Genomic DNA, 26,712 nt, shown 5'->3' on the forward strand with positions numbered 1-26,712 from the left:
GAGAAAATTCTTCACTTATGAAGGTGGCAAAGCACTCGCACAGGATGCCCAGAAAAGCTGAAGGTGCTCCACTCCTGCAAGGGCTCAAGGCCAGGCTGGATGGGGCTTTGGACAACATCGTTTAGTGGAAGTTATCAGAAGACTGGAAGACTGTTTCCCACATCATACCCACAGAAAGGGTTGTATGAAGCAGGCTTGTAAGAAGGAAAATTCTGTCTCAGTAACCAGTATTTGTAAGGAGTCAGTCAATAAGCAGGAGAGTAGAGGAAAAAAATACAGCAGACTCCAGGATTTTTAAAAAGTCTTCAGCAGTGTAAAATATCTAAAATGAAAGGGCGTGAGTTGCAAGGGGAGTGGATAGAAGAACCCACTGTAGACTAAAAGATGGTTAAAGGGCAGGAAAGAAGCATGGAGCTTACTAGACACGTAACAAACAAAAATCTATCATGACATGATGGTGAAGTGATTCATTAGTGGAATTAGTGACAAGAGACTTTTTAAAAAACTTATTACTTAGCTAAAACAAGAAGAGGGCTTCTGAATCTTTATCTCAAATTGCAAGTAATGTGGGCAGATCAATATCACGAGAAGTTAAATAGGCTTTATACCAATAATAATTGGCATCAAAGATGAGGTTATTCTCATTTTTATCATTATTAGCTTTATTTCCACAATTCACTTCAAGCACAAACAGAAAATCAGCACAATAAACACAAAAAGTGAAAGAAAACGTTTTATTTGTACTGAGGCAAAAGGAGCACATCTCAGTTTGATAAAAGGAGAGCAAATGTTTTTGAGAATTTGCAGAAAAAAATAAAAAAACCCTCATTCTTATCACACCAATACATGATTGAATTTCCTATGTCAAAACTTTCTTCTTCTCGACTTGGCACCATTTTTATTGCCCAGTACACTATTGCATGTCTTCAATTGTCAAAACACCATGTTATCTATGTAAACATCTGTTTTATGTGTAAACTTCAGAAAGTAAATGGAAAAACCTACTAATTTATTTCCTAAGCCACCCAAAAATTAAGTGTTAACTAAATATCAAATTAATTACAGCATATTCTCTGTAACACTGTTTCAATAAGAACTACAGCCTATTGAATTCCTAACAGAAAGGGTATGGAAAAAGCTGATGTGCAGAGTCATGTATTAGTGTAATAACATGATAAGGCAATAATAAGAAAGGTAATATACTTCTTTTTTCTAAAGCATACATGCCAAGACAAAACTCAAGGCTGCACCCTGCCAGTTGATTTTTGTAGTGTAGGATTTCTTTTCAACTCAAGCTTTGTGCAATATCAGATATATATATATTTTTTAAACCTTTTCAATCCAAATTCTTTACATGAAAAGTAAGAAAAACTCCGTTCCCAAAGAATCAGCTATAGTAAATGCAAACAGGAACTAAAGTTAAATATTTCTTAAAAAAAAAAAAAAAAACCCAACACATGAATAAGATCACTGCAGAGAAGTTCCACAACCTAAGTCAAAAGATTGAGCTAATATTACTTTTGTAACCTTTTTGTTGCTTCTTTGTTCACTTTATGCTCAATTTCAATAAGTAGTAGTAGATGTATGGCAGTCTGGAAAACACGACATCACCAAAGATTTCCTTTATTGTTCAATGTGGCTTTGTAGTGCACAGCATTATCAACCTCAACCACTCAAAAAGGAAAGAGAAAACGTTTCAAAGTTGTTGAAAACAATCTCAAAGTAAGTATAGTATGGCAGTAATCAAAATGACTGTTCTCTTTCCTCTAATTATAACTTAATTTAATCTACTACTTGTCATTTTTACAAACTGCAGTTCACATTAAAACATTTTTGATAACAAAAGCTTTTCTTTGAAAACAACACTGCTTTACATCTAGTCAGGCAGCTTGTGCATATCAGAGCATTCTGTCTAGAGAGCCACAGAAAAGGCAAAGGAGGAAAAGCTGAAATACAGCTACAGCGTATCTGCGCCTATAATGTACTGCAGAATCTCAGGCAGCACTAGAGACAGCAAGTTTCTTCAGATGATCCATAAATACTTGCAAGCTGACATCATCAGTAAGAATGGGTGCCCCAGATTCCTATAAAAGAAAACATAGAGAATAGATTAGTTATTGTGAAGAAAAAGCATTTTAAGGTACATATGCTCCATCAACAAACACCTCTCTACACTGAAGTTTAGAAAGATCTTAAAAACATATCATTGCTGACATTTTCTGACCAAAAAAAAAAACCCACCAAACCCGCAGTCTATACATTTTCATACATTTACATAAATTTGGGCAGAAATCACAACCAGGACATGAGGAAACAGCCTCAAGTTCCTTCAGGGGATGTTTAGATTAAATATCAGGAAGACTTTCTTCATGGGAAGGACGGTTAGGCACTGGAACAGGGTGGTGGAACAGCTGTCCCTGGACGTGTTTAGGAGACATGTGGACACTGCTTATGGACAAAGTTTCGTAATGGATTTGGTAGTGTGGAAGTGACCTGATTTTAAGGGTTTTTTCACAACTAATATGATTTTACTTTGTGATTCTATGACTCTTTCCCAGGGTGGACGCATGAGTTGAAGTGCAGCAAGATATTTACATCAAACATAAAAAACTCAGTGTTTTTGACAGATACCAAACTCTAATTTTCAAAATTTTAAGTGAAAACTTCCATGTCACAATTTCAGTACCATTCCTATCTCAGTGAAGCAAAGGTGACAAGCAGAAACGTGCAAGCACCACAACTAGTAAATCAGTATCAGTCACTGCTGAAGCTCAGATGCATCAAAACGGAGAAAGGAAGAAAAAAAAGGCACTGAGGATCTGATCAAAGTGAGGGTCAGTTAGCTTTTCCAAAGTGAGCTGGACCTACAGCCCTGGGCAACCTCAAGAGAACTAGCGCTACATCTGATTACAGATAATGAAATCTATGCTCTTTTCAAGGTAGTAAGCACCCACAATTCCAAATGGCATCAGAACCATCTGAACTTTTAGTAAATCTTTCAAAACAAAGACAGAAGAGTTCTAAAGAGGATGCTTAGACCTGGTGCTCCTTACTTAGAACTGGCCAAAACCACTCCTCAGTTAATGACCAAGGCACAAATCCAGGAGCAGTAAGACTTTTTACATTACATTACACTTGATATACACACAGCAACTGTCAGGGAAGACAGTTCTTTGTTTTTTTTTAAATCTTTTAACTTCTGGAGCCAGGGTAAGAATAAAGACATCGTTCTTCCATACTGGTCAAAGGCTAAGCTTTTTTTGTTTAAGGAGCCACAAGGGAATAACAAGTAATTTAGTTCTGTTGCAGAATATTATTTGTCACCTTGTGTCTTATGTATGGAACAGAATTCATCATCCTCCAGAAGAAAGAAAGGAATGGAGTTGTCAGAAATCTAAGAGGAGTTTCCCCACAGTGATTGCTGGTGGTAATCCATGATACTTAAAACCAAAGCACAAACTTTTCCTTCAGCTTAACACAATACAATTAAACCACCGAGGACACGCTGCACAACACACAAATCTGAAAAGCAGATGAAACTTAGCTCTGATTTTGCACAAATTATCTTAAATTTCGTTTTCTGTTCATTCAAGATGTTCAGCTAAGGAATACGGTGAGGACTGGGCATCTGGTAAGATTTGTGCCACTGACATCTTCCACTTCAGATTGCACAAAAGTTACCAACAAGATTATTTAAAAATAAATAAATAAATAAAGGCATCCTAAAGTAAATGCCATATCCAATATAGTCCGAAAATTTGAACTGCATCTTAAAGGAGTAATCAATATGCACTTTCAGAGCCAATAGAATTGAGCTGTATGAAATTAGTTTACCATTATCTTCAGAAAATGTTTTACATACCAAATCAGGTACTTATCTCCTAAAGCTTTAAAAAAATCTTTACTTACAATGTTAAACCCAAAGTAGTCAATTGATCACCTCCTGAAACATGGTCTCAGTGGTGTGTTGGTGCCCTCTTCAGGTCAATGTGGGCTAACAATTTTTTTCTGTGGACTTTCAGTTTTGCACAAAATACACAAATTGACATGGAACAACTCAGGAGACTCAAGACAAAAATAAGCAAAACCAGCTCAGTTCAGTATTTCCTTTCAGCATTTCTGGTTCCATAATTTTTACTCTATCCAGATTTCTTCACAGAAAATATAAAACAAGCAGGATATTATGTAGAACACACACATTACAATGATACTGGGGAGATTAGAACACTATTTTATTTTATTTTTTATGTCAACCTAAAGTAATTATTTCCAACATTACAAGGGAAAGTTGTGTTTTCTAGTATGTTTCAGAAGGTCTCACTGGAACTTCTCCAGCATAAACTTTTTTCTTAGAGATCAGTTCAGTAGTTGTATTTGCATCTACATTTGAAACACTTCATTTGCTTACTAAATAAATAGTAAGAAAGCTGTTGGCCTACACCATGAGAAATATCGAAACTCCAAAAAATTTCCAGGTAACATAGACAAAAGAATCATGCAAACCACATAGTTCATGAGAAACTTCGTGGAAGTTTGAGGAAAACTTCCAAATTTGAAGGGAAGAGAAACAGTTTAAAATGGTGCCCTCTCTGACAAGCTCTTGAAGCATTTTCACTCTGGATCTCAGCACTCTATCCACCAGAATGTTCCTTAGAACCAGTAGTACATCACTATGAAAACGTACTCTGATAAATCTTATCTGACAAAAATCACTGCCATAAATTTGTTACACAGCTCACTCATTATTCATGACTTGAAAACCAAAACACCTTTCACCAAAATACAAATACAGTTAATGTGAAGATCTTTCTGATGCCATCACATTTTCATGAGAAATTTACACTGCTCCAGTATTCAGCCACTGCAGAATTTCTCTTCCCACTATGAAAGCTGAATTTGGAAGGATGACGTGACTGGGATGCAACACTCAAAATAAGCGACTACAGAATGTTTCATTTTTGAGTTTATATATTACTTCTTTCGCAGAGAAAATCTGAAAAGCCTAATCAAATGGTTCACCAAAATTCTAGGAAATTGGTACCTTTTGGCTCTTCCTTAAAATTAATTTCAAAATTAATATCCTCTACTGAAAAAAAGTCCTTTAGCCTTTACATGTGTTAGGTGCCCTCGTTCTAAGGAATCTAAATAGAGCTAGGAAAGATAGCTAGACATTAAAGAATCCTAACAGAAGCTTAAAATAGAAAAGTAGATCATTTTTGTCTAAAGAAATTAATTTCCTTTCTTAATTTTCACAATTCTGATGGCATGAGGCCAAAACTGCTTTTTTAAGTTTCAAAATTTGACATTACTACTTTTACGTACACAGCATCTTACAAGATTTCTGAAACAAGGAAAAAAGCCCATAAAATTCTACACACAAGCTTAATTATCAGATTCATACTTACCTGTCCCCATGCGTACATGTTGTTGTGAGTCTGAGAGGGATTTACTTTTGAAAGCAGGAAGCGAGCCTTCAAAAAACAAAGCACATGCAACAAATTAATTTTCTCAGGCAGAATTTTCTTGTTCTCAAAAAAAAAAAAGAACACCCATATATGAAATATACCAGTTCTATTACCTGTGGATAAAAACAAGCATAGATGCCCATTTAGAAGAACGAGTAGCTTCTCAAAAAAAAAAAAAAAAGCCACTCTCTGAATTCCATAGCTATAATGCAGAATTGCTAACAGATTAACAAAGAAGCAGGAAGCAATTTTTCCTTTTTAAACACTAGCAAAGAAATTGTGAACATCTATAAAACATTAATTAAAAGTTTAAAAAACAAACCAAAACCCACAAAGAATATTTTTCATATTGGTCCAAACACTCTGACAAGCACTGTCTTTGTGTCCTATGCATCTCAAGGAAATTAACAGTTTAAGCAAGTATGGTTAAAAACAAAACCCCAAAAAACAGGTTTCACAAACTAGGCTAAAAGGTATCACTAAATATCTCTGCAGAATTTTTTAAATTCCAGATATTCACTTACTATTTACATATGTTTTAGTACAAAAAAAGCATATTTACAATATTTTAAAAAATCTCAAAACCTTACAACACATCACTTCCTAGATGATAAATAATGTACTTGGCTATACCTGGCTTCCTCCATGCTCTGTATCAATGTATCTGGGCATTGGAAATCTTGAATGAAGAATTTCCTGGGCATCATCTATGGGAGCTTGAAGCAAGTGATGGAAGTTTTCATATTCTGGCATATCCTGGTAACCTGATTTACGCCACTGAGCTATGGTCTGGGAAGAGAAATAAGTTTAGAACCAATTTATCAATCTTTCTTAAAGGAAAATGTGCCATTTAAGTTAACTTTTTAAAAGCACAATACAGACATGCCTCTACACCTGGCCTGGCACCCTACTCATCTCGACCCTTGCCTGGAAACTTGACTTTCTGGCCCAAATTCAGACCAACTTGTCTGATGATCTGGAATGATGGCTGAATGCAGCTCTGTCTACAAAACGCCCTGCTTGCCTTGCTCAGGCTCTCCACGAGGCCTCAGCCTGATTTGTGATCATGCTCTTCTCCATTACCCTTCCCTCAGGGAATGCACCACCCCATTTATTTCCAGGCAATGTCTTACAAAAACGCAGAGAATATTTCTTCTAATTAAAAACTATTAAAGTTTATAGTTATTTTTAAAAGAGCAGCTACAAGGACAAGATCCAGAACAGTGTTTCCCAAACCCTTAGGTGGGAAACACACAGCAAAAAGCAACAGCTTGGTTCCTTCCAAGGCAGGAGAGCAGTAGCAAGTCACATGTATTTGTATGAGAATACAAGGGAATGTCCATCTACTCAACTGCCAGGAGCAGTTTCATTCCTCCATGGCAGTGCAGATGAAGGATGATTTTAAAACATTGTATTCTGGCTCCTTACCCACAGAAAATTCAGAGCTTTAAAATAAATGAGTGAAGAACAGAAGTAGGAAGAAATACTACTTTCAAAAGCCAGAACAATATTGATCTAAAGCAAATAAACTGCATGCTGAAGTCAATTCCTTCTAAATTTGTCTGAAGAAACAGGATTGGACCAAAACAGCAAGTAAGGCCAGCTGCCTTTGTATAGGCAAGTTAGACTATCAGACTGCAAATATGAAACAGGAGCCTGGTTCTGGCCATGCAGATGTCATCAGGCATTGAAGCACTTTAGAACGGGGCCTTGACATTCACAGTGTAGAACTCATACAGAAAAAGGAACATTTAAATAAAAAATTACTCATCTTACCTCTCCATGATATATAAGGATCTGGAAAAAGGTGTCCATTAGAAGAATACGATCTGGTAAAATGCTGCTGCTATCCAGAAGAACAGGCTAAGATTTAAAAATAAATAAAAGGTTTCCAACTAATGTAAAATTGAGCAGCCACAAGCAATTTGTGTAAATCACTGTATCTTCAGAACTTCTTCCATATCTTATTAAAGCTCCTATTTTTTGCTTTCACATTACACAATCTCATTGTAAAGTCAGCCATCTTGATTCTGAATACATAACATCATGGAAGTAATAAAAAGAGAAGTTGTAAGCTGTTTCAAAATTATGCACTTTTCTAGCCTTTTATGTATCATGTTAGTATCATGTGATTTCATTGAATCTGCACCATCTGATTTACTTGGATCAGTCATAGTAGAGACAGCAAAAATAGTACTTCAAAAAGGAAAAAAAAAGTTATTACTCATTCCACACTGAAGTGTCAGCTCACATTTTGATCAAGTGGGATCTTGCTTCCATTTTGCATCACCCACCTTAGTAACTTTTCTTTATACATAGGAAAATGGTCTCACACTTTTGAGAAGCTCCAGACAAACCACCTCATTACTTTAAATTAAATTCCACAGTTAGAAGTCTTTATCCTCACAACACAGTATCAAAAAATCTTTACAAAAGTTAGGTTCCAGCTGCCAAGATCCCTGCCTACAATGCTCATTTTCACTGCCACTGTCACACTTTCCTCACTCTTTCTTTCCTGTCTACTTTCATACCTAACTACCGTACCCTGTCTACTCCTACCTAATTCATCTTTTGCATGTTTTACAGAAGATTTTTTTATGTTAGGTTTATACAGCATATGCCATTATAAGATCTGAAGTTCTATTCCAAATATGGTAACCATGTCATAATTAGAAGGCTTGGATGAGGGTACTGAAGTGGAGGGAGTTCTGTACGTTTTAAAGAATGGCTGTTTAATTTGAAAAGTACATTGAAAAAATACATTTTGAAATAAAAAGACATTTTTGTTGATGCTTACATTCCAGCACCAAAAAAAAAAAACAAACAACCAAAACTACTGCTGCTCTCAAAAAGTAACAAAAAAGATTTCTTAGTTTAAAATACAGTCTCTCAACAAGGGAAGATTTTCCCTCAAGACTGTTGCGTTAGAATTCTGAGATACACTCTGTTCTTTGTTGTATACAAGATGAGTTGTTTCTCATGTAAAAAGCTTTAAAATAACATGTTTTGTAACATGTATGACAATGAGGACAACAAATCTCTCTCAAAACCACATATTTTAATCTACAATTAGGTTGCACGTAACGATACCTCTGGAGGTCCATTGAAGGAGTAAGCATAGAGAATTGGCTGAACCATGATAAGCGACTGTGTCAGATCCTGACGCATAAAATGGTGACGGTAGTATGAGCTCTCATCTGGGCTGTTGTTAAAAACTTGTAAGAAAGGAGATCTTCTCAAGTGAAACATGAACTGCAAAACAAAAACCATTTATTTGAAATTCCATAAAATAGAGTTGTAGCGAGATTTTTTTCAGAGAAACAAGGTACAAGAAACTGGTGCTACAGCAAATTTGAATTGAAGGTCTCAGAATCACAAAAACACTGAATGGCAAAGATTGGAATGGACCTCAGCCTGCCAGCAAATAAGCTCATGAAGCTGGGAGAGGGGTACAGCCAGATCAGCAGAACCAAACAGACCACAGGACATTTCATACCATATGGCATCATGCTCAACAATAACACTGCAGGCAGTTGGCCAGGAAGCTGCCATTGCTCAGGGACTGGCTGGGCACTAGTGGTGAGTAGCTATGTGTTACATCATCTTTTTTTTTTTCCCTCTTTGATTACAGTTGTTGGTATCATTTCCTTTCTTTTTTCTTCCTTTTTTTTTTTTTTTTTAAATGGCCCTCATCTCAAACCAAAAGTTCCCTCTTATGCCTCTAAACCTCCATCCCACTATTTATCAGTGTTACAACACAAAAGATCTTTTCACTCTAATATAAACAAACTTTCCTTCTACTCACCTGTGGGTAAAGTGAAAAGGTTTCTGAAAATCTGAAAGAGCTTGGATCATCCTTGTGATATTCTCCAAATTTCTGACACTGGAGTGAAAGAAAATGGTATCTAAATTCAGAAACATGGTAGCATTATCATGCCATTACTGTAAGCTTGTTCAGTTTTAATAAACATACAATTTGAAGTGCCTACATCTTCATAAGCAAATAAAGATCTAGCAAAAAAATCAAACAAACAAACAACCTGACATGAATTCCTTTCTTAGCAAGCAGTGATTTTGCATACAAGGCATTAATGACTTTTTGTTTTTCATTTAAATCACCCAGCAGAATTAGATGATTAAACATCCCCAAAGAACATCATTGTTAAGAATTTAATGTAAAGCTACTTACAGGAAAGAAATAAAAACAAACAGAACACCAAACTTTTGAAAATAAAGAGAACTTTAAATATTTTAAGCAAAAAAAGTCAATCTACAAACTTCCAATAACTGCTAGCACCATGTTAGATTTTCTCTTAGTTGCTGGCAGCGACCAAATGCTGAGGGCTGAGGAGATATTAATAAATTCAAGAAAAATAGAGCTGCTCTTCCATCATTCAAAATAAAAATTCTCTTAAAATTCTACATAACCACTTGTGGAAATACTCCGCCCTCATCCCACTTTTAAGAAACAAGCACTGAATACTGGTGAATGATATTGTCTGGAGACAAGAAAACAATTTAACTCTTTATTTAGTCCTTCTTACCAGTCGTATAAGTTGTCTGTCCAGCCACCTAAGTACATCAGGCCCCTCTTCTGTCTCTGCCCTATACACTGCCAATCTAGCCATGAGAATTGCTGCAGCTTCCTGGTCAAAAGATGCTGCAATGTTTTGAATCTGTGTCTGTGCATCTGCCCAGCTGTGAAAGAAAAATACACATATTTGCATCACAAAGAAAGGATCCCAATTTCTAAATATACATCTTCAAAATTAAGGCAAAGAGAACAGGCTTAACAGTTTAACACACAATCTCACACTGAACTTTCAAAAATCTACTGGGTATAAATGAGCAAAAAAAAAGAAAAAAAAAAGAAAAAAAAAGAAAAAAAAAAAAGGAAGTTAATTAGAAATATCCTCTATAGAAATGCCACATATCCATATAAAACAGTCAGTTATATTAAAAACTTGACAAACTGTGAGAAGTTAGGTTACAGAAAACACTGTCCACAAAGCTAGCCACATATCTTCACTGTTTTCTTGTGTACTTGTTCTGGGATCTGATTGCTTATTCTCAATTTACATGGGGTACTATTCTGTTTTTTCAACAGTCACCAAGATGATTCTACTAATACAACAAATTTAAACATGATACTCATTAACAGCAATGTCAGTGCTTTCTTGTTTTTGTTTTTTTCTTTTTTTTTTTTTAATCTGAATGTTCCATCAAATTAACCAAACAAAAATCTTCATTTTGAAGCAAACATCATCTGACACTGGAAAATGTTTCCATAATATTAAACATCTCTTTCCAAAACGGAGAAGTAAACTGAACCAGGGAAGCTGCAGGTAAAGATCACACAGGCATAGGCATATACAAGCCACTGAACTGCAACACCCCAAGATTGTGGCATTGGGTGACCTTTATCATTCCATTAGGACACTCAACGTTTCCTCTTCACCTAAAATCCCTTGGATGCAAAAGCATCTTTAGAGCACTACCAGAACATCATTACATAGCCACTGCAACCTCCTGGAGAGGAAAGAGCCCACAGAATATAACAAAGGAAACTGTCTCAAAGTTGTCTTCATCATCACCACTAAATAGCCCAGAACAGCAGATTGGTTATAAAAATGTGAAGACTGAAAGGTAAATATGTATTTTCTTCTTCAAATACAATTTGTCAAAGCAAAAAGAGAAAAAGAGAAAGAAAAACCACATACTTTCTGGCAACCGTGGTCACTCTGATACGTCTCTGTCCACTGGAATGCTGGTACTGAGTCACAAACTGGATTGCACCACGACCTCCTTGAGGAATTGGAGCATTGTGCTGAGGATGGGAGGAAAAAGATACGAGAAGGAGGCTGCTGAGATCTTGCAGCTTAATTTGAAAATCAACAAGCAAATGACAGAATATGATAAAAACTTCAACAAAAGCCACTGAAGTTCTATAAATGCATTAACTGATGCTTTAATCACACCTAGTATTTTTACCAAACATAGCTAATAAGCTTGGAAACTGTTAAGGCATAGAAGGAGCATACTAGATACCTTCAAAGATTCTCTCTCCTTCCACACACCCTCACAAACAACAATATTTTCAAGAGGACTATGTTAGAATTGAATGAAATTCAATTGTTGAACTGTATCTGAACACCCTGTGTGATAGCACAATAAAAAGTCAACAAATTAATCCCATAAAGCAACTCTGAAACACATAGACTGGAATTTAGGCATGAAATTTCAAAACTCTGATCAGTAGAAATACAGATTTCTGATACTGTCAAGGAGGTAAGTAATTTCAAAAGGACAACTGACATTGACTCTGACATACCACTACCAGACCAGTTTGTGAGCCAGTAATAAAAGATCATTAAAACAAATATATAAAAAGCAAATACTAATAGTTAGGGTAAGCAGAGGTTTTAAAACCTACATAGAATACATAGCTCATTACTCTCCTGAGTAGCAAACATCTGAAAGAAGGGAAAGTACTCAAAGACAACAGTGCATTTGCTTGTCATGTTTTTATGCTCTTCCCTAAAGCCTCCCAGTGGGAGAGAGGAGAACAGACTATCTGCCCCTAATGTGTTTCCATTAAACCAATCTTTATTTATTTGACTTACAAACTGAGCACCAAAACCAAAATTAAGATGTAACATTATGGAGTAATTATCTTGTAACTAAAACAGAAATACTGAAAAGTATTTTTAAATAAATAGGTTACAGCTTCTTCACATATTGCAGCAGAACTATATTTCCCTAAGTAATGTTCTGAAAATAAATATTTGGACTTAGGTAATGAGCCTTAACCAAAATTAGTAAAGCACTTTGTATCTCACTCGTTATCCAAGAAGGATATGAAGAGATAGGAACTAACTCATCATTAATCTGTTAATGTCCATCTCCTTAACTTTGATGCTGCAGAACAGTAACATCATTCATACACCTACCACTGTGCTTGACAAAAAAAAAAAAAGACATAAAAAAGACCAAAAGCAAAAATACTGCTTCAGCAATCACATGAAATCAAGCTAACAGACAAGTAGACAAGCACGCATTACCTGGTTGACCACTTCAAAGTAGAGTGCAAGTGTTGTAGTAGGATTAAGTCCACAAATCTTCCACTGACAGGTACCCCCTGTTCCAATCTCCTGTAAGCAGATTCATATAACAACTTTACAAAACAGAAATATTATTATATTTGCAGCAGAGCATCTACCTATTACGGACAACATTTCACAATTATTCCTTTACGAGTTTTCTCCCTGCTCACTCTGACATCATCTCAGACAAAAATAACACCACTTGCAATACAAATACAGTGTTGAATTCAGAAATCATTTAAAAAAATAATAATTAAAGAAAGATAATGGTTTGAAAAAGTTTAAAATATTAGAAAGATAAGAAGATGGAATCAGAAAAAATGAAAAAGTATGTCAAAATAAAGGAAACATGAAAATTAATACGCTGAGTTTAAGCAGTCCCAGAAGAAACAGCAGCACTGAGAGATAAGGGCAAAATTCACCACTGACCAGTGGGCAGGCCTAGTAAAACACTGCATTAACCAAAGGTGGTTAGGTAAGCTCCTCTGGATTCCTATCATTGTGTTGTGCATACTCACTACTATAGCAGTGAGGCAGTGCAGATGTCCTTCACTTATTAAAGGGTCATTGCATATTGAAGTGGTAACAAATTGAATGCTGAGCTCCCCAAAGCATGAAGAGATAGGAACAAAAAAAGAAAAAAAAAAAAAAGGGATGCACCTCCAATTTTAGATCAGCAGCAAGAAGAGGAAATTTAGACTGAGGAAAGTCAAACAGATTTGTTTGACTGAGGAAAGACAAATGAACCAGATGTAGACTGTTTCCTCTACTACAGATAATATTACTAGCTTCCCTACTACTATTCTTCTGTCACCTCCCACAGAAGGAAGACTCAGGTACGACCAGGTTTGCACTACAGCATACTCCAGTGGAAAACTGTCTCTAGGTTTTGATAAGATAGGTGAATTCCCTACCACTATTTTAGAACAAATATATAATCCCATTGCTAACATCTAGCAAGTCAGGCAAGAGAACTGCAGAGTTCTGTGAAGTAGAAGCAAAGAGGTAACTCACCACACATTTCTTCACCCTATTTCAGATGGATTCTAACTCTTTCTTTAAAATGAATAAGTGTCTACTTGAAGAATGAGCTGTACCATAAATGTGTTAGACTTTGGTGAAATGTTGGTTACTAAAGGTTTCCTCATAGAAAAATATTTTTTTAAAAGAGACAAAGAGAGAGAGAAAAAAATACAGAATTGTCAGGAGTGGGAAAATTGTGGAATACTTTCGCTGGGAATTTGGTATTAAACAAAGCGTAGGTGTCAGGGCTGACAGCAGCTGTAAGAGTTAGGGCATCAAAATCCCCTCCTGAAACTATGTGACAACTCCCAGTGAAACACTGTTTGAGTAGGGAAGATACCTCACACCAGATTAGGATTTCTCGTTACAATTGTTACTGTTCCAACTTCATTGTTCCATCAAGCTAAGCTTTAGTATTAGGAAAAACATAGTTCCTTTGTTACGTGATTGGAAAGATAACACTCCCACTTAATGAATCATTTTAAATTACTACAATTATGAAAAAAGTGCTCAAGTGGGATGCCACTTCTAACCCATGCCATTACAAACCTCTTGTTGGCAGCTCATATAATAAATAGTACTTAGTCACTGGTAACTAACAAAGTATCTGTGCACAGATGGTGATCTGAAGTGGCAACTGATTTTTGTCATCAATACAACACCAGTACAGAAAATATGAATTAAATTAAGTTTCATTCCTAGGAGAACAAGTGAAACCAAACAAAATATTGAAGGAGAATTATACCTGCAATAGTCACTGCTGTGCTTGTATCCCAAGTATTACAGCTAAATTAATTATCCAGTTACAGCTAAATCAAGTATCCAGTCACTACCTTAAGTGAGTTGCACATGTCTACATTTAGATCACACATTTTCTCTCAAAAATTTTAATTCAGATAATCTCAACAAAAAAGGTTTTTGAAATAGAAATTAATTATGATGTAACTGCAGGGCAGCAGACATGAATGAGCTATTAAGCTTTCTATAGTCCCCTGTGATTTAAATATATAGCTTAAAAAGGGAGCTGTACATTTAATTGCTTCTGGGGAACGTTATAAACTTTGCTGCAATTTACTCAGTCACTCAAGTGATGACAGAGAATCTGTGACAGACCACCAAGAGAAAACAATTTCTGTACTGAGATTTTTAATTCACAAAGACAGGAAAAAAATACGTATTTGTGAAAAATGCTTGAGGGTATGCCATTTGCAAGCACTTGCATGCTGCAATGCAGAGCCTATTAGGAATAGAACCAGAAGATTTTGACATTTAAGACATCAGTTACCTGTATTAAACTGTTTTTTATTAGTAATAAAAGATAACATTAAACTCTAATAATAACTATGATAATACTTAACAAGCAAATAAATGATAACTTAAGTCCGTTGTAAATTTATGGGAGTTACTTCAGAAGCCTGTAACAGCTTATTATTAAATGCATATTTGGTAAAGTAGCCAATGGGAATACTAATGGGAAAAGTCATGTTCCCAAACTTGTCTCCTCCTTTCTCTCAGTCTTTCTAAAGAAAATATTTTCATGGCTCTCTTTTTGAATAAAAGAATATAGATTTGGTTTTAACATTAAGCATGCTAACTCGCTTTCTACTTGATTTCTGTTACAGCAGCATATAGTTTCACCATAGTAATTTTAAAGCAACCACCCAGTGAACAAATATAACCAAATAACAACGGACCTGAAAGGTCTAATGCAACTGAAATCTAATGTAGCAGTGAACACGAGCTTATCCAAAGAACAGCCTTTGAGTGCATTTAATTTAAAACTGTGAAAACTGAACACAATTTATGGAGAAGTTTCATCCATCCTCTCTCCCTTCAGATCCAAAAATCCTAAATCCACTTTTCCATAATGGGGCATTACCTTCACTTTCAGTAAATTTTACTTACATTTTCTGAGACACAGGGTCCTTTAGAGTTTAGAGATACGCAGGGTCCAATAGCTCCAGAAATCTTTACTTCTCTTGAAGTCTTTATATTTAAAAGAAAAACACACATTAATATGGCACACTAAGAACTCAGCCCTACTTTATCACTAATAATGAAAAATCTAATGCATATCAGTCTTTTTATTCCTTTAGGAAAGGTTATACATATAATAATGCCTGATACACTTAGGCAAGCTTTTCACCTGGTCATATTCTACACCAGTATTAGGTATATTGGCTTTAATTATAAATTCATTTGAAAAAACAGTATGAACATAAATTAAAACACAGAGGAAAAGTCCAGTTATTCGTAGACCTGAGAATCTAGAAAACATATTGCATCATGTCTATTTTCCAGGGAAATCACTGTAATATTCAAAACATGACATTAAAACTGAAGATCTGTAGGATAAGTCTGTATGTATCTTACAGTGAATTCACTCTCTGTATCTTCTAAACATATCTAAAAGGAAAATCCAGTCATTTACATTCTTGCAGTATAATTTTACTGTTTTAAGTGATCTGTACATTCCTCTATAGCTGAGCCTCTCTTACTGCATTTTCCTGGATCTCCCAACAAAATTCACAGCAACATTTACATGAAAAAAGAAGGTTCCATTATTTGTCCTGGTAGCAAAAATTTGAAAGGAATTTTGCTGAACAAGAAAATAGCCACATATTCTTCTACTAGACAACATTGTAATACTTGCCAAGAAAGAAGGCTATACCTGAACCTGGAACACACTCAGCTCAAAGCTTCTCAAAAGACAGGAGATACAAATAAGCACTGCTGAACTACCAATATGGATTCTGATAAAAATGGAAAATGAAATATTTGCTGCACTATGTAGACAGCTTCGATCCTACTGACACCAAAAATATAAGCATATAGCATTCTGAATTTCTAACAGACTATTTTCAGTACAGTTTCCCTTTTAGCTGTCACTGAATGCAGGGAATTAACATCATATCTAACTATCATGCAGAGAATTGCAAAACTGCAAAAACGTAACCAGTCAGTAACAGCTATGTCCAAGCAAATCCTAATGCATCACTTTAGCAGGTTCCTAACAACTCCTTAAAGGGTAGAAATGCTACATTTAATAGCAATCCCACGTAGTGTTTCACTAGCACGCTGCTTTTTTTTTTCTTACCTTTATTTCTAACGTGCCACCAAATCCCATTTTAAATTGTCCTTGCATATCTTTTGTGAATACTCTCTGAAAGGTCTGTTTGAATAAAGACGTATTGAAAGAATCTCCCATTACCATGTAGCCACTAGACACAAAAAAGAAAAAGGAAAATCTGAAGTCAAAATAGATGACACATTGTGCAATTATTTAGCACATGGGATTTAAGTAGTTTGCTTCTATTAAAGATGAAAATGAAAGAGATGGTAATGAGACACATTTTTGTCTTCTTGACTATTATTAGATTAACGTTCTGCTAAATGTTAAGGATGAATTTTTCAAGTGAAGTTTTGCCCAATAAGCATGTCAAAGTAATTGTGATTATAGCCTCTAACAAAATCTTTCACTGGGAAAATACTACGCCAGGCTGTAAATCTGCCTAACAGGAAGGGTGAGGGTGTCATGAACAATGAAACAAAATAGAGGAGTGGTTTATAAGAAAGATCAGAATTTGTTTTGATCAGATTAAAAATGAACCGATGCCAAGGCACCCTGAAGGAATACAAGAGCACGTATGAAATGTAGAACTGGTTAGATGGAGCAAAAATCAGGAGCAACAAGGTTTGTGAAGTACGCAACCCGATAATCCTGTGAGACAGCAGCTGAACCTACGAACAACGGTTTCTAGAAGGGCATAAACAAGGCAGAAGGAATAGAACTGACTTCTGTTCTACTCTGAGCAGAGAGAAGACAGGTCTTTAGCAGTACATAAGCTCAAAGCATATATATATATATATATATATATATACATATATATATATATGCACAAACACGCTGAAAAACTGTCTAAGACAGCCATGTTATTTAAGTCACAAGCAGAGCAAATTAAAGAAAAACAGTTAAAAGACTTCTTACAAACTCACATGTACGGTGACAACTTTGACAGAAACTGAGAAATTCCAGCACAAATGCAACCATGACAGTAGATTTAAATTTAAAACAAACAAACCTTCTGAATGTTTTTGCTAAGTGCCTCCTGTGAAATAATTCAAAAAAATAAAAAACTGCATCTTCATAGATTACTTAAAATTGAATGGGCACATACCCAGTGTAGTTGGGACAGCACTTCATCTCCAGAAGACCAGTTTGATCCAATGCACATGCATATATGTCAACAACATGACCATTTGCAGCAGCACGATTAGCCAGGGCTTCAAAATGCTAAACGAGAGATGAAAATACAACTTACAGCAAGTTATGACATGAATTGTCAACTTCACATTAAAATCACTGACTCCCAAAATTTATCTAAAACAGTATCAGATTTTATTCATACCATATTCTAATAAAAGACAGAAGAACATTTTCTCCTGATGTTAATTTTAAACTGAAATTTTCAACATCTGTGTTTCATTCATCTCACCAGCTGAGAACTCAACACACACTAGATGGACCAGTAGCTGCTATTTCAACTAGAAAATGACCTTGATTTTTTCTTTTCCAACTGCGCATTAGGGAGTAGATCCAACTCACAGAATTTAATTTACTTCTCTAATCTCAAGTGTCTACAATGACAGGTGCCTGTGACTGAGCTAATAACTTAACTCCCATCATAATCAGTCAAGATGGATTCAAAAGGTTCTGGATGCAGCTCACCTGCACAAGTGTGCATTTAGGATGAAATGAACTGTGCCTAAATAATACTGACTAATCCTCCCTCCAACTAAAGAAACAGTCTTAAGCAGCTTTTGTAGACGCAGACAGTCTTACTTCAGATATACCATTTAGTAACATGAACTGCTCCAAGTTAAATCAGGGAAACACTCTGAAGAATTTTAATGAGAGCTGGACAAAGTCCTAAGTCAATACACTGTCATTTCTGAAAAAACTCATGAGGATATACTATTATTCAGAAATGGTTACTGGAAAACACACAATTCCCACCTCTCTGTACTTTTCCTACCTCTACTAACATTATTTTACACTGCCAAGCACTGTAAATATTTACTTACAGGTAACTGCTTCAAATATCATCTCTTACCTTAGTACCCTTTTTAACATATTTAGCATTGTCTTTCTCAATGTCATGCCACGATCTTATAGGTAACTTCAGCTCATCCCCTACAACCATCCCAGGTCCTTGTGTAGCTGGTCCTCCAATGAACATCATTATACGTGCACCAGTATTTGGAAAAGTGCACTGCAGGAAACAAAGGACAAACAAAACAACCACTTTTTGCTACTTTTTTTTTTCCTACAGACAGAAGAATGTAGGCATTTTTCATGCTGATAAGATTTTAACATTAACTGTACTTTTTAAAATTCCTTGCTAATTCAAAATCTGAAACTTGCCTCACTGAAATGCATGTTTAAACACACAATTACTCTTTGTGTGTACAGCATGGTATCAATCAGAATCACCATACAGATCTAATATGCATCAATCATTAAAATTTTTATATATTGGTTATGTGAACTTTTCTGCAACAAAAATCTATTTAGATAAGTAGCACAAGTGTAGTCAAAGCTCTTACCTCAAGAAGTCCTACAGCTATAGAGAGAGCCACTCCAGAGGAACGTAAGGGCCTTTTCCCCTGTGGAACTGGCCAAGGATCTCGCTGCAGTTCACCCAAAAGATCAGTAAGATTCATATCAATCTTCTGCACTGGTTGTAGAAATCTGGAAACAAACAGATGGAATTAATTCTTCAATAAGAATTATACTAGCTGCTCAACAAAGCAGACATACATTAGCAATATCAGACACCATCTAGATTCAGAGCAATGCTTCTGCCTCACCAAGACAATGTAGTTCAGCAGTACTACACAGACAGCGTATCAACTTCAGAAGTACAACAAAGAGCTTGTAAATTAAAACCTTGCTGACTCTGAAGTATCACATCACCACTGTCCAGAAAGAACCACATCTAGTCAAAAGAACGCAGCAGATAGCCATCTATGGATCTCAAAAAGAAACAAGTGTCACTACTTCAGTGGAAAAGAAAAAATCAAAAAACAGAAAATGTATTAAAAAGAGCACTTGTTTTCTCAGTGCTGAGAGACTGTCAACAAGTGCACCTACAGGAAGGTTGAGATTTATTATTTTTTTTAATGTATTTTAGCAATTTATTTTATGTCTCACTAGGTACACAGGAGAACCAAACATCAGTCCACAGTTTCCAAATGTGAGACAAAAGTGGAGGAAAGAGGAGCATAAGACACAAAGTGCAGACAAAACCAGGTATTGACAGAAGAGAGGCACTAAGGCAGTCATTAACACCTTCCAGAGCACAAACCAACAGAAACAGTTATTTATGTATCTCTGCTATGCCATTTTAACATTCTCTCAGGACATTTCAAAAACATCATCCAGATAATTTTACTACCACACATTACATCTTTTCTTTGGAGTACAAACTGCCAGGAAGGAAACAAACTACAGCCACTGGTTTCCAAGTAGTTTGTACTTGTACTTGACCTATCAGAAGGCTCAACTCTCATTTGATATTTTCCTTAGCACACAACATAAGTTTTCTAGTAAATTGCAATAGCCAAGATGAGTTTTTAAATGTTTTAAGCACATTACCTGTTAGAAGGTGGTGGCTGCTGCACTTGAGGACCCCGACCGACTTGTGAAACAGCTACTTTTGTAAGTCCTAGCATTTCCTGTAGTCAAACACACAAGATTTCAGTACAACATTTGTTTACAGAGTGTTTTTTTCGTCATCTTGATGACTTCTATTTTCTTTCTGTCTCTTACCTGCAGTTGCTTTGCAGACAGATCCTTTGTTCCTCGGAAGACGTAACTTTTGGAAATGCCTTCACAGCCAAGCTCATGAACCTGCACCATTCGTCCAAAGGTAATGAGACCTACTAAGGCAGTTGGTGGCAGGAGACTAAGAGACATCTGCATTGATTCCTTCAGAGCTTGCAAGTCTTCATCTTCCATGCATGTGTCCACAACATAAAGAAATATCAAGGGCATCTGAGGACCACGCTTTAAGAAATACAAACATCAACACATAATAAATCTTGTAATCCTTACAGGATCAAAAATGAAGAAATAAAATATATTTTGGGTAAGTTTTGATACTTTAATCATACTGATAACATCAGTGTTCAATCTAAATTATCTCCTTCCTCCCTTCAAATAATAATTGGTATATCAGGATGAAGAGGAACAAAATCCTTATCATAATGAACTCTACAACAAAAATCAAACATATACTAAAAAAAAATCATTTTGGAATGCCAAGATAATTTTAAAGCATGTTCCAATGTTACAAATCATTTAATAAACAACGAGTTTTTATTGCTCAAAATGCAGATAACAGTAATAAGTTAATCACAACTATAAAAGATTCTGATTCAGTAGGATTTTATCTAGAAACCAACAGTTCTTCCTTCTCAGCAAATTTTACGGTGCTAAATATTTCCTTTACTTTGTCTTAAATCAGTTGGCAAAATAGAGATTCTGTTCAGCTTTTTTCCATAATCTGAATGCCTCACTGAAGTCTGAAATTGTAACCCTCAAAAGTAGAATTCAGAGATCACAAGGATTGCACTTTTAGATTGTACATTCTTTTTTTGTTCCCAGTCCTTTCAACTCTTTTCAATCCTAATGAATAAGTATTAGCTGTTTTCTCTAATCCAATACCAACTGATAATTATTCAATTACAAACTTAAATTCAATTAATTTATGAAATTTAAATCAACAATTTGAGTCAAAATCATTTGAGCAAGCAGCAACAGTAAAGAAACCCCCAGCATAAACAAAAATTAAACTCTAAGTTTTAGAAATATACTTAAGAAAAGTGTTGCATTTAAAAGAAACCTCACTCTGTTTTGGGATTTGATGTTTTTTAGAACAACAGTGTTATTAGTCATGCTTGTGTTCTTACAAATAAGCTACGTTTCCCATTTCCAACTGATGATAAACCTTCAATCTACTGACACACACATATGGACTCAGTCATTAACATGCAGTGATTAACTAAAATTTATTATTTTTGTACTATTGTTAGCTTATAGATAACATTAAATATCTTATTTAATGATTTTACCTGTACTACATATTCAATGCTAGAGAACTGAGGCAGAAGCTCAGCCGGCTGATTCATTTCAGATATGCCAGCATATGTAGGAGGAAACTGCAAAGAAAAACATAAACACTAAGAACAAGCAAAAGATTGCAACCTCAACAAAAACAAAAACATATGTATGGACTACTTTGTTTTACATGGCAGATGTTCACTATTGCTATCATGAAAAAAATCCCAATGCAATCTCTGAAGATAGAGTTGCTGCCGATTTCATCTCACAACTATGATTTGATAAATGAGAATTTTTCATTTTCACCTTACAATGTTGGGGGGTTTTTTTGTCTCTTTTTTTTTTTATAAAGCCTACTGAATGCTTCATTTCTTACCTGATTTCTTTGATAACAGAAGTTACAAGCCCAGAGTTTTGCTCGATAATCCACTTGGCTATAAAGATACAATAAAAAAAGTTTACATTGGGTAAAAAATAGTTTTCCTCCAGTGACTCTAGAATATGTCTGTTCTTATTTTTCAAAAATATACAAAGTTAAGTATTTCTACAAGATACGTTACATCATGCCTCCCACTATTATCCAGCACCTTTCACAAGCTTATCAAATTCTACTTGGAAACTGTTCAGCTTCTTGTGTTTGGAATGATGCATGAAACACTTCTGCTGCTTCCAACCTTTTACAGTCATCTGTGATTGTGCCATTATCATTCTTTACCTTAATTATGATTTTATCCTCTCTCATGCCCACAACTAGTTTATTTATTTATCTGTAACATCTTTTTTCAGCTTGTTTTTCCAAGATAAACCATATAGCCTCTTTCAGTCTACAAATGAATTAAAGTTCGTAACAGTTAATTTTACATGGAAGTTAAACCATCTTAGGGCCCAAAAGTTACAAATAAGTAGTGTAACTTTTTACCTTGAGTTAATTTTCTAGAGGTGAAATACTAATGCACAAGATGTGCAATTCCAAGAAAAACAACATGCTTGAAGTACATTGAAAAAACCTAGCTGAATGAAAGCCATCTTTTAATCATGCCTGTTATACCTCAAAAGCACAGATTTTTATAAGCACAGATTTTTACACACAGATTTTCTTATCTAAAAGTTTGAACTGTATACTCAGATGAGGAATATCTCAACACACTGCCATCTTTCACACACTTTAACCAGCACTATTCTAGATATTGGTTTGTAAGAAAAAATATGGACATAATAAAAACGAATGTATTAGATTTACCATAAGGGATTCAGAACAGCTCGACATGTGGTCCTACTGCACAGAACTGGTTCATACTGAATAGGAGGCAAGTCTGGCCGTTCCTTCAGTGGTGTGAAGAGGGCAGCCACTGGGACTACCATCCTCGTGGCCTCAAGACGACTTGATGGCCAAACATTCCAGCTGAATCTAACTCCGTCTCTGTCCTCATTCTGCTGGATAAATTCCAGGAAGGTTGTCATGGTCAACTCCTCTGGGTATCACTAAAATAAAAAGATAATCGTTAGTAGAATGTGGACATACAATTATTTTAGAACAAAAATCTTTGGTTTATGTAACAGTTAAAAACTTATAAAGTTCTCTAGATTGTAGTTTAACTTAATAATTTGATTCTAAAAATGGCTTTTAACCAAGCAGATTAACATAATCCATAAAAAATTTCTACATTTCATAATTAGGAAATTATCAGCAGTACAGAAGTGATGAAAACTACAAAAACCACCCTCAAAACTGTTCCTATGAAACAAAGACTATCATACAAACTGTAAAATATCCCCTCATGCAGTTTGTCACAGATGCAATCACTAATTTCCATACTGTAGCACAAACACTATGATAACAGTCTGTCAACATTTTCATGAGCATCTCACTGACACCAGGAGCAGATCCATGCATCACTGTAATTGCAGCACAAGAAGCCACGTGGAAATCTACACACAGGAATGTTTCCACTGCTACTTCTACTCGTGCTGCAAGGCCATTGGGCAAATGATAAAAATACAAGGGGAAAGACATATTCAGAAGCCAGAGAAATCAGAAATAGAAAATAATTCCACGGAGCGAGGAAAGGATAGCCTAGGATCTGAAAAGGATGCAGAACACAAAAAGTTTGTCTCCTAATATATCAAGGTTAATTCATCATTGTTCTGAGTAAAATGCAAAGGAAAATTATCCCTGAGAAATGGAGTAGTGCTAAAAAAAAAAAAATGAGGAAAGAGTCCCAGTTATAAGCACAAACTGAAATAATTCTTCCTTTTAAAATAATCTCCTAAGAAGACTGAGTAAATTGCAACAGAGGCCACTAAAGCCATTCCATTTGAACCTGCTATGAAGTGCACGAGCTCCACATCCACACACTGCAATGTCAATTCCTACTTTCTGCTTTGAACTGGAGTTCAAAGTCTTTCTTCCATGTTAACCCAGACACATTTGAAATGGCTTGACATGGATATTATTTTAACTTATCACTCATTGCTCCACACAGGGCAATGTACAAACATCAGCATGCAGTGACCTACAAAGCACATGCATATACAGCAAAGATTTATTGGATTTAGTGATTTAAACACTGTTACTTTCCAATAGATAATTCCTATTCAGAAGACAGAACCTGCTAAAAATCAAGGGGGTTATTAATAATAGACAGAATGACAAGGAGCTGCAAAGGAGAGGGATCAGATGGGTGTTAGAAAAAGGTTCTTCCCCAGGGCAGCAGGTGCATCCCCAAGCTGACAGAGCTCAAGGGACATTTCGACAGCTCAAGGGACTGCTCTCACACACTGGGTTTAGATTTTGAGTAGGGATTGGATTTAGTGAACCTTGGTGGTTCCTTTCCAATTCAGGATATTCTATGATCCCATCATTCAAATTTCCCCTCAAAGATAAATAATGCTTACACATTTCAACTTAAAGCAGATGTGAATCTTATTGACAAGTCAGTCAGTTTTGGTAACATTTTCATAGCTATCCATGCAGATTCTCTGGGATAAGTGTGGAGCTGTGTAACATAAGACAGGAAGAACAAATCCTCCTGATCTACAGGCTATGCACTAAAAACTGAGAGCCATCATCTGCCTGAGAGCCACAAAATACATATTGCCAACCTCAGCAAACCACAGAGAAGTGATTTCAGAAGAGCTGAATAGCAACAGCTCCGAGTTGAGGATGTCAATATGCTGTGCTGCAGGACGAACACTCAGAAAAGGCTAACAGTCCTTTCAGGCTTGCTTCCTCCCACTTCTGAAGCTGAGCTTTCCTTCCATCCCTGCACAGTTGCAAATTCATGCTGTACCACATTCAAATAAACCACACCTGAATTGCATAAAGAGTCACAAGCTGGCTGTAAAGGTGTCGTTCTGAGATAAACAATAGCATCAGTGCATTTACTCTGGGTGCAAGAGTGCAGTCAGGACTTTCTAACCAACACACAAATCACCACGCAGAAAGCTATCCTCTACCCAAATGAACAGCTTTGAAATACATCACTTCGAAGCTACATCGTTTTCAGTAGCTGCTGTAGAACTAACTGCAAACAGTAACGACGCAGTTTCTCCATAACAGACCATTTGCAGAGCTCCTGGTTCCACTCAGCACCCTTACACAGCGCTCGTAAACATGTTCCAGTACAGAAAGTCAGTAAAATAATATCCACTAAACACACACACAAATAGGTCTTTAGCCTATCAGGTACAAATCTGCCACAGTTCCAGGAGGTCAATACGAGGAAGCAACCACAAGCTGTCAAACCGATAGTGTAAGAATCTAAGTTTCACTCATTTACACTTAAACCTGCTTTCCTAGTTTTGTCAGGGACAAAAGAAGCGATCTGGATATACAAGAACGCCCTAAGTGTAAAAATAAACAAACGAATAAGCAAAGAAATCCACACGCGCCAGGGCCTCCCTAGCACAGCGCTCGCACAGCTCCACGCGTACCGCAGGGTCCCGCTGCCCACCCAGCCGCTCGCACCGCGCAGCCCCGCGCCAGCACAGCCGAGCCGCCGCCGGGGCCGAGCCGCACCTCACAGCGGAGCGGTGGTGGCGCCGAGGCCGTGCGGCTGAGGCCGAGGAGCTCTCGGCGGCTGCCGGCAGGGCCCCACGTACGGGGTGGGCGCTCCCCGGCTAGCTGCAGGCCGTAGGGAGAGCTGGCAAGTCGCTCTCGGCCCCGCGGTCCCCCGGTTCTCCTCCACGGAGATCGGCAACGCCCGCCCGCGCTCCCCTGGCGCACCGGCAGGGCTGAACGCCGTCAGCCCCACACGGGAGCGCTCGGCGCCGGCCAAGGGCGCTCCTCCCCGCGGTGCTCCGCGCTCTCACCGCCGCAGCCCGGGCTCCGCTCACCCCGCGTCCCGGCCGCCGCCTGCCTCGCGCTCGCTCTCCCCCTGGCGCACGCAGCCGCCCCAGCGCCGCCGACGCAGCCAACATGGCTGATGGGAGAGTCCGCGCCACGTCAAGGGGCAGAGAGCGGCGGGTCGGGGGCGGGCTGAGCGCCGCGGCTCCACGCCTTTCCCCGCTGCGAGCGAAGCTCGGCGTGCCCGGCCTGACTCTTCCCTTAGCAGCGGGCAGCGATGTACCTGGCGTGAGACAGCCCGTACAACCGCTCTCTGCCTTACCAGAGCAGGGGCTCGTGTTTCCTTGTCCGCTTTTTGCCTTTCGACTTTAAGCTTTCTTCTAAAAAGCTCGATCTTCGTCCCAGCGGTGTTTGGGAAATGACGGGCTGCGGCCACTAGAGGGAGCTTCGCCTCCTCGTGTTTACGTGTTTTCTCAGGCTTCTGGGGATAAAAAATAGATTGATAGCATATTTGTGGTGGCTTTCAGCTTCAGACAGTATTTTATCTCACATTTAGAAATACTTTAACCTACAATGCATGTTTATTTAATATCTTCAGAGAAATTTTAATGTAGCCCTGAATGTACAGTTCAGGTTTTGTTGGTTTTTTTTTCTTTGGTTGTTTTTCTGGGTTCTATACCATTAGCATCTCCAGTATTGTTTGCCAGCTTT

General features: G+C 36.9%; 1 protein-coding gene across 4 annotated transcripts; it reads right to left on the reverse strand.

Annotated features, from left to right (window-relative positions):
- Positions 1-720: 720 nt before the first annotated feature.
- On the reverse strand, positions 721-26,456 carry SEC23A (SEC23 homolog A, COPII coat complex component). Of its 4 annotated transcripts, none has more exons than XM_048950059.1 (20): positions 26,324-26,456; positions 22,957-23,198; positions 22,093-22,150; positions 21,728-21,814; positions 20,424-20,660; positions 20,250-20,329; positions 19,199-19,343; positions 18,706-18,864; positions 17,770-17,885; positions 16,689-16,812; positions 15,497-15,577; positions 12,527-12,616; positions 11,186-11,292; positions 10,010-10,163; positions 9,271-9,348; positions 8,556-8,717; positions 7,242-7,328; positions 6,099-6,254; positions 5,406-5,471; positions 721-2,084 (listed from the first exon to the last, which is right to left on the reverse strand). In XM_048950059.1, the coding sequence occupies exons 2-20, from the start codon at positions 23,175-23,177 to the stop codon at positions 1,995-1,997; spliced, it is 2,298 nt and encodes a 765-aa protein (XP_048806016.1). In that variant the 5' UTR covers positions 23,178-23,198; positions 26,324-26,456; the 3' UTR covers positions 721-1,994. The 4 variants fall into 4 exon arrangements, with proteins under 4 accessions (XP_048806016.1, XP_048806015.1, XP_048806014.1 ...); XM_048950058.1 differs by lacking the exon at positions 26,324-26,456 and adding an exon at positions 26,052-26,167; XM_048950057.1 differs by lacking the exon at positions 26,324-26,456 and adding an exon at positions 26,028-26,159.
- Positions 26,457-26,712: the final 256 nt, after the last annotated feature.

The sequence above is a fragment of the Lagopus muta genome, chromosome 6 (genome assembly GCF_023343835.1).
Source record: "Lagopus muta isolate bLagMut1 chromosome 6, bLagMut1 primary, whole genome shotgun sequence".
In the NCBI taxonomy this organism is placed as follows: domain Eukaryota; kingdom Metazoa; phylum Chordata; class Aves; order Galliformes; family Phasianidae; genus Lagopus; species Lagopus muta.

Bases quoted from the DNA above. Each gene is read 5' to 3' on its own strand.
- SEC23A (XM_048950059.1), bottom strand. From the start codon at position 23,177: ATGACAACCTTCCTGGAATTTATCCAGCAGAATGAGGACAGAGACGGA. The intron at 17,886-18,705 runs GTAAGAGATGAT...TCTCTCGTTTAG, and splicing joins ATGTTAAAAAGGGTACTAAG to CATTTTGAAGCCCTGGCTAA. The intron at 12,617-15,496 runs GTAAGTAAAATT...ATCTGCTTACAG, and splicing joins GACCCTGTGTCTCAGAAAAT to GAGATTGGAACAGGGGGTAC.